The following is a 12,340-nucleotide window of genomic DNA, read 5'->3' on the forward strand; positions in this document are numbered from 1 at the left end:
AATTCAAACAGTAATATTACTGATGAACATGCCAGAAACACTTTGTGGAAACAAGTTTCCCAAAGCTAAAAACTGAATAATATATCTTGGTAAGAAATTAAGTGTATCAAAACATTGGGGAAAAATATTTAGGGCAACTGAGCACATCCCAGTGTTATTTCCCCCCCTGAAATCTGTTTTTGACGTTTGCCGTGAAATTTGAAGAAGATGAGATACTCCCACAGGAAATTTTGGCTGGCAACAATTTATGCCATCATCATGAATTTAGCATTCTATAGCTGTTGGTTGTGAGACACTTGTTCTAAGTGCAGGCTTTCCTTAGTGTGTAGGTGCTGACAGTGGACCAAGTTTGCTGGAAGACAGTGTGTTCCTCCATTCCTAAAATAGAAATCTGAGGTTGGGTTTCAGTTTTAATAAATAAATATGCTGAACAGCTTGAGTCCTCATTGTGCTACAGGTTTGTGGTAGATGTTGGCCCTGTGCCACAGGTGTGAAATAGATGACACAGAGCGTTGCTCTCTGTTAATAGCGTGGGCGTATGTCCTGAAATAGGTAGCGAGTGTTCTGGTGATCAGCTTAAAATAATGTTGAAAGAGCTAATGTGATGAAGGACAGAGTTGCTATAGCTAAGCATTTTTGTTTTATTACAGTAATATAAAGTAACAGTGTAACAGGTGAAATGAGCTGAAAATCTGTGACAACAGCTTCGTGCTAAAATTTTTTGTTGTAATCTTGATATTCCTGTTTGTTTTTCTGAAACCTCAAATACATACAAATTAAACATTGTCCTAAAAAAACCCCCAACTTAATAATGCTCCTGTAGATTTAATAATGCTCCTGTTATCTACTTCAGTTTTAAAACAAAATAATTTCCCTCCAATTTCTCTGGGAGGCCTTCTCATAAAGGTACAAAATAAATTATCTGTTCAGAGAGACCTTGTTGAATCTGTTCTCTTTCTTGTCCCATACACAGAAGGTACAGCACAATCATGTTCCAAGTAATATAGGTTGCTGACATTAAATTCTTACGTGTTGGCAAAATTCCCTGTCTGGCAGTCCCTAGTGTGAAATTTTATGATGCTTTGACCGTGTGTTGACTGAATACTTCAGAGTGTATACTTTCAAAATTGCCTGTGTTCTTCAGAACCTGTTTATTTTCCATACAGTGGCTTTTAGAGATCTGTTCCAGAAACCTCCTTCTGCTCCTATTCCTCTCTATACCCATGCTTTTTAATCTCCAAATACATATCCATGGCTTGCCCGCTGTTCATTTCTTCTTCCTTTATTATCTTAATTTTAGGTCTCTCATTTCAGTTACTTGTAGACAAGCACTCGTGAAGCAGTAGACCGCTGATAGTTAAAGTATCCTTCATATGAAGATACTGTTAAAAATTTTTGAAATAATTTCTGCCTATTGATTTAAATCTGAATCCTGGAACTTCAGCACACCGAATAAACAGACTATTGTTTTTATGAGACTAGGAGAGGATTAAGGATTTTAATCATTCCTTTCTAAAATTATTACTTCCAATTCCAGTTATTATAGGCTTTTTCTAATTTTGTAGTACAGAATAATAATATTGGTTAAACCTAGAACAATTGTTGAGATACTATATAAAATAAGATTGAATGATAGTGATGTAGAATTGAGATGAAGTATCTTCCCAGTGAGGCTGTATGTGATTGATGTAATACGTTCTTTTTCTTCCCGTACCCTCACTCTAAAGCCAATTTAATGACGTGTTATAGTAGTTACTTGTTACTACTCAGTAATGACTAATTTCTGACTCGGGTTTAATCTGTTTCCAGCTCTGTGAAGAACTGTTTGAGAAAATCAATGACAACAGCAATGAAGAAATGTCATATTCTGTAGAGGTGAGTGTGGTGAGACACCAAAGAATATCTGTGTGCTGGACATCAAACTGAGCTTAGGTGCTGCATTATTGATGCTGCATTAAGATGCTGATAAAATAAAAGCAGGTGCTTCGCAGAAACAGTATTTTCTTTCTCTTACTGTTTTTTTCCCCCAATCAGTTTTAATGGCTTGACATGCAAATACATTGCAGGCTTTGAAAGAAAGGAAGACCAAAAAGCCAGTAGAAGTCACATGTGATTATTACTAATAAATGTGAACTCCAATCATTACTGCATCTAAATTAGAGAACTGGAAAATTACTAGTTCTGTGGCTTTTAATCTGTCCATTTTAATGCTTCATATAATTGTATTTTATTAACACTTGATGCCTTAATGCTTGAATGCCATAGGAGCATCACATTTAGGATTTTTGGATGAGAAGATTCCCACATTTTAATGATGTTTTTTCTATTTGGTACTTGTTTGTGGTTCTGATTATGTCTCCAAGCATAGGTTTGTGCATGTAAGAGAGCGAGAGAAATAGTCTCTCTTATAATGGAAATCCAAAAGAATGAGACAGCTAGACAGAAACTGTGATGTAAGCGTATAAATAGTGTGTTGTGATGTGTTTTGGATATAGAATTAATTTTTCTGAGTTGCGCTTATTTAGAGGTTGAAGATGTCTTTTTGTATTTCTAAAACTGCTGGTTGCATCTGTAATCTTTCCACAGAATGAAAGTGAATAACTTACTATCACTTTTAATGCTTAATATCTTGTCTGCTGGAGCTGCTAAGTACCTGTTGGACTGGGATAAGCCTAGTGCCATGAGACACATAAAAATAAAAGAGTGCATTTAAAAATATACTTGACTTCATAGTTTATTTCAAAGGGTGCAGATTTAAGATTACCGTAGTTTGAATAATTGTACTGATGACTCGGGAATACAGCAGGACGTGGGTACAGCTTAGAATCAAAAGTTACTTCTGCATACAAAGAAATTAATTTTTTCCCTTCTTAAGTTTGCTTTGGAGGTTCATAAGAAAGATTCCTTGTAGGCAGACTCCTTTTACCATCTGTCTTGTTTGCCTCTTCAGAAAGATAGTTTTGCTGCTGTGTCATATTAAAGCTGTTAAAATGATTGTGAACTCAAGTGTATAATTTTTAATTAAACACCAATGTTTTTTGAAATGGTTGAGGGATCTATATATGGATGCAAGGCCTGCAGCTTATGTTGGAGATCTGATGCGTGAGACTAGTGACTCTTCTTCCCTCTGCCATTGTCTCAAGCTGTTATATGAACTGAGACACCCACCTATAGCTTTCCTGCGGTGGACTGAGGGAGTTTCTACTGGTGGCACTCTGAAATGCTGCAGAGCTGCTTGCAGAGGAAACCTTAAGAAACACTAAATTGTCCATGCAAATTCCTGTTTTCAGGTGAGTTACATGGAGATTTACTGTGAGAGAGTCAGAGACTTGTTGAACCCGAAGAACAAAGGGAATTTGCGAGTGCGAGAACATCCTCTGCTTGGACCATATGTGGAAGATCTGTCCAAGTTAGCAGTCACGTCTTATACAGACATTGCAGACCTCATGGATGCTGGGAACAAAGCCAGGTTAGTGATAGTAGAGTGTTACATATTTTTATTTCTGTTGTGGGGATATATGGCATACAGCAGCAAATTTAAAATATCTTCTCGTGTCACGTGAGGAGTATTGGTGAAATATGCACTGATCAATGCTATTAAAAGGCTGAAATGGATTTGTGTGGTGAAATAGTGCTGCAAATCGCTGTATAGATAGTTGAAGCTTGTAATGGCTTGAGATGAAGTATGTAAATAATTATACTGGCTTTTAGTTCTGCCTTCATTGTGTACTGTATCGCTATATTGGTATAAATAAACATGTAAACACAGTCTCCTCTTTCATTCATTCAAGTGGTCAGGACTAAAGTTGGCATTCTAGCTTTAGATTCTGGTTCATTAGTAGTTGTTTTCATGTCAGCTGTAGGCTCCATTTAACAACATGTGGGAAAGACTGACATAAAGGCCGCTCGCGTTTTCTTGTGTGTTTGAGTGTAAGGTAGATTATTGAGTACACAGATTGAGGAAGCTCAGTTTAAACTGTGATGAAGATGGGAGTAATTCAGGAGTGAAAAATGAAAGGGTTTGTTAATGGTATTCGGTGTGGCTTGGTCTTGGTTACAGGGCAGAACGTGAACTCTTGGTCTCATTCCTCTACAGCTGCATTCAGCCCTGCAGGTAGTTGTACCTGCAGCACAGAGGCTACTGTTTTCTAAACATGTCTATATCTGTTCATTCTTTAGGACTGTGGCAGCTACCAACATGAACGAAACCAGCAGCCGCTCTCATGCTGTGTTTACAATAGTCTTTACTCAGAAGAAACACGACACAGAAACTGATCTTTCCACAGAGAAGGTATGTTACAGATAAGAAGTGGCTTTCTGACTGTTTTTCACAAATCTTCCCTGCAGTGACTTATTCTTATTGGCAGTATGGTGAGAAAATGAGAATTAATTGTTTTTTCTGGTGTTTTGTTTAAGGGTAAACTTGCTGTGTGCCTTGACAGAGCGCTTTTATTTCTTATGGGATTTTGTTTGATTGTATTTCTACATATTTCTAAATTGTATTTCTAAAAACAACTAAATGGGGAACATGTGCAGGAGGAGACTATATAGATGTGGGAAAAATATGGCCTTGAGGGCTAGGTTCTATGGGGAGCGATATGTGAAATAAAAGAAGTTAATCTTCCCCAGTCTTGTTCCCAGGACTTTCTGTGGTTTTGCTTGTCAGTGCGAAATATTTGCCTCGTTAGTTCTTTTCTTTGGGCACAGGAATTGGGATGAGTGAGACTTAGGCACTTTCTGGAATTTGCATGTTAAAAGGAGGTACACTGTTTAGCATGGAACAGTTTTCTGGCTTTTATTACTCTGAAATAGAGGCTCTGCATGCAAAAGTAGCTGAAATACAGGTAATATTCACATTTATGAACTGACTACTGTGGACAGATCTGAAAAAAATTTATGTATTGAAGATGCCCCTCACCCCTCCAAATCATAAGACCCTATAAAATTATCATTAACTGACATGCAGTCTGTAGCTTTAGTTAGGCCAGTGCTTTATTGTTGGTGTCACTGGAGTCAGGATGAAACAACAAGTTTCTCTTCCTTTGAGATTCTTGTGTTGTCTGTAGCAGTAACTTAATTTCTTTTGACTTCTGTTCTGCTCTATTCATGTGAGACCTCATTCTCTTTTTTTAGGTAATTTAGAGTATAGTGATACTTAGAGCATAATCCTAGACACTTCTTATCCATAAGATAACAGCATCAAGCTAATTGCTTGTGAAAACTTTGACTGTAGTTTTAAGCACACTACAGTGATTTTTTTTTTTTAGACATTAGAGTTCTCATGCCATAGAATTCTTTGAAGTTTTGTTCTTACTCTAGTTCACCAAGAACTAATTCTCGTTGTTAATGTGCTTTCTTCTGTTTTCAGGTCAGCAAGATTAGCCTTGTGGATCTAGCTGGGAGTGAGCGAGCTGATTCAACTGGTGCCAAAGGAACCCGATTAAAGGTATTGGGCCATTGATGTATGGGGAAAGAAAGAGAAGTGGGTGCACAAGCACCATGTGGAGTCTTTGCTTGACAAATAATGAGGAAAAGAAAGGATTGCTATTATAACTACGGAAAAAATAGTTGCAAAACTGAAGACTTCCCCTCGCCCCCAGCCCCGATCATGGATGTGACATTTGGCTCATTTAGTCTACAGAGGTTCATGGTTGAACAATTTTAATTACTATATAATACTGGATTCTGTTTTCTCAGGAAGGAGCAAATATAAACAAGTCTCTCACAACTCTGGGCAAAGTTATTTCAGCATTGGCCGAAGTGGTAAGTACCGCATTTGCTTACCTGCAACAACCTTTCCATAGCTAGTAAAACTGAGACAGTAAAAACCATGGAGTACAGCAGAATTCACTGTTCTTGGCCTAGCATTCTCAGCCAAATGAGCTGTGTGTATTTTGATAGATGAGTAGTGTTGATAGTATTCTGTGAATGTCATGCAGGCTGGTAGAAACTTTATTTGTTGATAGATTGAAGCATTGGTTTATTTAGCTGTGAAGAACCCTTGCAAAAGAAGCCTGCGTTTGTCTAGAAGACATGTTCACATAGCAAGCTTTTAGTTCTGCAGAGCAGTAATTTTATTTTTATTTGAAAGAATAATTTTAGAGAACTAACTGCAGCTTTGTTGTTAAAAAATTTTAGAAATACCAGCATAGTAATTTGATTATCACTGGCTTCTTTTGCTATGGCAAGACTTAATAATGTGTTAAGTGAGTATATGTTGATCCAAACGTAATGTTGTAGGTTTAGAAAAGTACTTTGTCTTTTACTTTTAGACTCAACTAATATTTTAAAAAAAACAACAAGTAAATTACTGCTGTTCCTTTTAAAAGTTCTCAACAGCTTGGGCAGGTTGAATATACTTAAGTGCTTTTCAGATTTTTGTTTAATGAAAACTATTCTCATTCACTGGGCTTCTCAAGAAAAGAATATGCTATCCAAGATAACATGGAAATTACATATAAAGCTCTGTTAAGAAGCTCATCTTGTATCTTCTTCCTCTTTCTTTAATGCTTTCAACTTAGGATAACTGCACCAACAAGGTATGATGGTCTGAGTAGTAGTGGATGTTGTCTTTTTTGCCTGAGTGTAAGATTTTACTCTCTTCACTTTGGAATCAAAGAGCAGGGATCTTCTATGCCAGGTCTTTGAGAAATTCCTGTGACTATAAATTATAGTCATGAAGCCTGAGAATTATCAGTACTAAAATTTCAAAATGTTCTAAGGTTGGGGATAAGTTAATGAAAAGTTCACATTTAAGTACGTATTTAGGAATATTCTTTTATTACATCCCTGCTCCTGATTTAGTGACTTACCTTGGGAATATTTACTTTTAGTAGGGGTAACTTTGCTTTCATGCTTCTACTCTCCATGCTTTTTTCTTTACCCCATATGATGGATTGTAGGTGATAGTCAATTCTAGTCTTCAGCTTTAGCATCTGGTGCTTACCTGCTCTTAGTAATTTTACTTGTCCTTTGTAAGGTTACTCACCTTTGGCAAGGGACAATAGAACTATTGCAAGACTAACACATTTTAAGCACCTCTTGAGTGTTAAGAGGAGTTTCACACAAACTATAATCAAGCCTTTTATTGCAAAGCCATATCCTGTGTTAAATGTTGTGTGGAATTAAACTTTTGGCATCTCTTAAAGCAGGATGTTTGCCTACTAATGATTTGTGTAAGTAAATGGATGACCCAAGATTCACATTCTGCTATAGAGCTTTTGAAGTTAAGCCTTGTTTCTTTTAGACCAAATAAAGAAGCTAGGGAAAGCCTTTACAATGAAATTTGGAGGGAAGTCTGCCAAAGGTACTGAGAAGACCCTCTTCTCTTGTGCAGAAGTTCTACATTTATCGCTACTGATTTTGGGACAGAGTATTTAGATACTTGGGCACCCGTCTTGTGACCTTATGCTTTGGTTTGAGTAGTGTCTATTAAGTTTTGTTGTCTTTAAAAAAACAAACAAACAAACAAAAAAAAACCCCAACCAAAATAAAAACATACAACCCCCCCCTAAAACTACCTCCTTTCTACTCATACTTCTAATTTCAGTGCCCAAGTACTTTCATCTTTTCTGTCCTCAAGTTTCCTAATAACTGCTTACAGAAACACAGGAAGATTGGCTAGTTGTCCTTTCACATGTGCACCTGTGTCTCTGTAGCTGTGGAATCTCCTGTAAATGGATTTTTGACTGCTCTAAAAAGCTGTAACTTTTCTAGCAAAGGAAAATTGAATCTTCCCCTGAACGACTAAGGTTTACTGCTTAAATTCTCTTGGAATGGTGTTAGAACACAGAATTTAAATGTCAGAAAAGATATTCTTCATACACAGAAAAATCTTTCTGAAGGTAGTGCTTCAAGGGAATTCTCTGGACTATTTATCTTCTGTTTAGATGTCTGAATATGTTGCATGTTATCTAATATCAAACTCGGTAATCACTTGTACAACTGAGGATGAGCCACCCTTCTGTTTAGATAGCATATGTGTATGCTGTCATGGTTCTTTTAATACCTATAGTATGATTTTTATGTCTTAAACATGAATTTTCCATTCGATGTCTATTTTTCAGTAGTGTGTTCTTTTTTTGTAGAGTAAAAAAAAGAAGAAGACAGACTTTATACCATACAGGGATTCTGTACTTACATGGCTTCTTCGAGAAAATCTAGGTATGGCTGGTTTGCCTGTGCCAATATGGAAAGAGATTCTCACTAAATTTTCTGACTGCTTTTAACTCGCTTAACTTAAATTTGTGTCAAGTATAAGGTTAAATATTTTTAGTAGTCAAATCTGAGTCACATAGTTCCACCCTTTGTTAAAGTTACAGCTCTCTTTCCTATGATTTTTGTATGTTCCTTAGTAATGTAGAATATAATTGAATTCTATAATTTATTGAAAATACTGATATTTAGTAGGTAATTAGTGCCTAGGCTGTGCACTGTAGTTTCATCTAAAATCTTGCCTGTTCCCTGTTCATTATAGGCGGTAACTCCAGAACTGCGATGGTTGCTGCTTTGAGTCCGGCAGACATAAACTACGATGAAACTTTGAGCACTTTAAGGTACTTTTTTCTTATCTGAGATGGATATGGGTAGCTGTTAGCTGTAATGACCACATTCTATCCTTCTAACCTTCAGGTGGTTATACTTTGAGAAAATCTGTGGGGAGTAAGACTCTATACTGGCAAGAACTCAGTTACCCTGAACGAGGAAAACCAATCGATTGTATGTGAATAGGGAGCTAGGGATTTATTGCCTACTCTTAACTTGAAAAATCAAACTCATCTTCTCGTGTTTGTATGTTCTTTTCCAGTGTGGTCCCTAAAATTGAGCATATTAGTCAAGCTGAGGTTTCAAAGCACTGAATAAAGAAAAAAGAGAAAAATGTCTGTTGTACATATGGTGCACCTTGTTAATCCATCTTGAATAGGACTTGTCTTTTTTGCAGCAATACCCTGTATTAAGTAAGAATTCAAAAGCATTGATTGAATATAATCTAGGATTCTCTTCTGACATACAGCTGCAAGCTAAATGTCTCTTATATTGCTGCATTCCTGTGTTGCAAATAAGCACTTATATGTTCGTTATAAGGTTTTATTCTTTTGGTCTGGTTCCAGATATGCTGATCGTGCAAAACAGATTAAATGCAATGCTGTTATCAATGAAGATCCCAATGCCAAGCTGGTGCGTGAGCTGAAGGAGGAGGTGACAAGGCTTAAGGATCTCCTGCGTGCCCAAGGGCTGGGAGATATTATTGACAGTAAGTGGGTTAAATGGACCTTACCATCTTGAGGTTGGTCTCTCTTACGGAGGAGGGAGAGCCAGGCCTGCGAGAGAAAGGGGTTTAAAACATGGAAGTTAAATGCAGGTGCTGATATTACATTTTGAACATGGTTTTAGAAATGGTAGCCTCTTCTGTCTTCAAACAACCCATCCTAGGATCAACATCCTACAGTTGACAGGCCACCTTCAAACTCTCAAGGAAAAACATTGGAGATTGAGTTTCCTATTACTGTAGAAATGATTTTTTGTAATAGAACTTACACATTCAAGAGTTGCCCTGGTGAGTTATGGAGGGCTTTTTGTCTGGCTGCCAATAAAAGGAGGATAGTTGAGATACAGAAACTTAATTTCATACTGAGAAAGAAAGCATCTTTTCTTCCTCCTTAAAGGGTTAAGGTTTTTAGTTGATGCCTGGCTTCAATGCCATCCTTGCTCAGGAAAGAAAATGGTGGCTAATTCCTGTTAGACAATGTCCTGAGTGACCAACCATTTGTCATCTCAAAATAACTCACTATGAAACAGCAGCTTGTGAATAAATAATGAATTCTTTTGGGGCGAGATCTTAAGTTAGGTTGGCAGAGCAGTATTGTACTGATTTTGCTTTGCCAGCAACCTCTTAAGGCACCACAATAAACTTGTACGTGAATTATTTCCTTGTCTTCATTCCAAGCAAGACAAATAAAGTAAAATTTTAGCTGCTACATTCTTTTATAATATGAACAGTGATTTAATGCCTAGTGAAGGAGATGCCCATAAAAACACAGAATGTATTCCAGTGGATTAAAAGATTCTTTGACTTACAAAAAAAAAAGTGAATGTTGCACCAGTTTCTGATTTGTCAGAGCTGTCTGCCTGTGAAACAGAAGTCCTCACTTAGTCACAGAATGCTTAAAGATGTGTAACATGTATTTACCGTTTTGTTTGCTTGTTTTCAAGATAAATGGGCCAGAAGACAATGAAATGCAGGTGTTTTCATGCTTGGTACAGTCTGGTTCTAAATCAAAACTGAAAAAACTATGTGTTACTGAAAATTGTGTTTTGTTTCTTTAAAGATCATATAGTATTCTCTTCCCTTCCTGTGTCACTGGTGAACCTTCAATTTTGATCCTTCTTGTATTTTCCCTCCTGCTTCCTTTCAGTTGATCCAATGGGAGATGAATACTCTGGAAGTGGAGGCAAATGTGTGTATTGTGTGGTTCTCTTTTTAACCTGCTTTCTCTGGGTCAGCTTTTAACTGAGCTTTGCATGCCAGCATTTCTCACAGGGAAATCCCAGACAGAACACTCACTGTGGAATGCAATGCAGTTTCATGAAAACTAGCTTAATCAGCATTTCTTAGATTAAGTTGACAGTCAAAAAAAAGTGCAAAGTTTAAAATGCAACGTATGTTCATTGCTTTCTTTCTGGCAGAATATAGAAGGGAGAGTGGTAATTCTTTTAGTCTGTTTTCATGACAGCCAACAGTTTAGATTCAAACTAGAAAATCTTTTTCTCAAATCTTTCCCAAGTTACTCAGTTGAAACAGCTTCTGCTCACGTAGCTTCCTGGCCTTTTAACATCTCTTTTCCACCTAGAAGTATTTGTTTTAAATGTGTCAATTGATTAACTCAAGGTGAAGCGTTATCAGTTCCTCCTGGAGATTGAGATTTATTTATTTTGTATAGTCTCTTAAAAAAAAAAAAGAAAAAGTTGGACATCTTATACTGATGAAGGTCTCTTACTTGAGCTCAAATGCTTGGTTGCAGATGATGAACTTAATAGGGTTAAAAACAGTCAGCAAATAGCATTTTATTTCTATTCTACTGTTTGCTTCTATGAAAGTGAAATATATGTAGTCCATTGCAAGAGAAATGTATTCTGTGTAAGTTTTGGGTTGGTAGACTTTTTAAACTCTTTCAGTCAGTTATCTTCACCCTCACTCAAACAATATCAACTGGAAGAGATCTGTCTGAAATTTCCTAAAATTAAAGCTACTGGTGGTGTAAAGACTCATCCTGGCCTTGTCTTATGTTCTGATGCTGCTTCCAGCGTGTGCATATGTCATCTGTGTGAAAGCTGCAGCCTCCAGGAGAAGCGTGCATGATGTTGAGGGGTTTGGTTCTCTGTGGTCACAGCAACTGTGAAAGCTATTGCAAGTGCCACTTTGTCTTCAGGAGTGCATGTGTCTATTGGCCTTTTGAGACTTCATCCTCCCTGCTCTGTCGTGCCTGCTTTCCTCATCCTGATGGCATTCCCTTTCCTTAACCTGCTTCTCTTCTGTTAAACTTCCACCCCTGCTTCCTGTATTTGCAGATGGTGGTTTTCAAACTGACTTGATCAGTTTCATGAGGCTGAAACAGCAGGTTGAATGTGGAGTGGACTAGGGCATAAGGCTGACAATAGCAGAATTGTTCAGGATAGGAGTAGAGGAGATGTAGGAGGACATGGCAATTTGTGCAATGTCTGGGTGAGCGTCTCATTTTTCTAAGTGTGAAGCCCTTGTTTATAACTTGCAAGGTCTGATTTGACCTGTTTCTTTCCTAAGGATACTTATTTTAAAGGATTTGTTTTTGAAATAGAATTTAAACCTATCAAAATTATTAAAACTGAGCTATTTAGTTGTCTGATATTTCCATGTTAGAAGACTTTTTTGTTTTTTGGTGTGTGATTATTCTGAGGATATGGTTTACAGACATATCTGAGAAGCTAAGTTAGATTAAAATAAATTGCCTTTGGATATTTGTTCTTAAATCATTCATGCACCTTTTCTGTGTTTTCTGTCTTTCAAGGAGGCATTTTTCAGGCCCTCAGGTTTTCAGGCTACAAAAGCTGCCTTATGAAATTTTGTGGTTTTTTAAGGCCTTCCTCATCTAAACTAAGACCAAAAAGCTTTAAAGCACCTTCTGAACTATGAGAGCCTTATCAGATATTTCACTGATCAGGTATCTTAGATTTCCATTTTTCAGATAAGGAGGGCCAAGAAGTAACATAACAATGTTACTGTGAACTTGTGTTCTCTTCTCCCCATCATGGACTGACAAGTGATTTACATACTCTCCTGTGAGAATTTAAGGAAGAGTAGTTC

At 37.0% G+C, this 12,340-nt stretch overlaps 1 protein-coding gene across 2 annotated transcripts in view; it reads left to right on the forward strand.

Annotated features, from left to right (window-relative positions):
- LOC103917975 (kinesin-like protein KIF1B) overlaps positions 1–12,340 on the forward strand; it is a 110,763-nt gene that overhangs the window by 21,965 nt on the left and 76,458 nt on the right. The window contains exons 5-14 of one of the 2 annotated variants that reach the window (XM_009325203.1): positions 1,810–1,875; positions 3,291–3,469; positions 4,180–4,291; positions 5,369–5,446; positions 5,698–5,763; positions 6,522–6,539; positions 8,088–8,163; positions 8,477–8,555; positions 9,111–9,253; positions 10,416–10,457. In XM_009325203.1, coding sequence (XP_009323478.1) covers positions 1,810–1,875; positions 3,291–3,469; positions 4,180–4,291; positions 5,369–5,446; positions 5,698–5,763; positions 6,522–6,539; positions 8,088–8,163; positions 8,477–8,555; positions 9,111–9,253; positions 10,416–10,457 — 859 coding nt within the window. The remainder of the gene's footprint in view (positions 1–1,809; positions 1,876–3,290; positions 3,470–4,179; positions 4,292–5,368; positions 5,447–5,697; positions 5,764–6,521; positions 6,540–8,087; positions 8,164–8,476; positions 8,556–9,110; positions 9,254–10,415; positions 10,458–12,340) is intronic. The other variant, XM_009325202.1, reaches the window with a different exon arrangement.

The sequence above is a fragment of the Pygoscelis adeliae genome, unplaced genomic scaffold, assembly GCF_000699105.1.
Source record: "Pygoscelis adeliae isolate BGI_AS28 unplaced genomic scaffold, ASM69910v1 Scaffold36, whole genome shotgun sequence".
NCBI classification, from domain to species: domain Eukaryota; kingdom Metazoa; phylum Chordata; class Aves; order Sphenisciformes; family Spheniscidae; genus Pygoscelis; species Pygoscelis adeliae.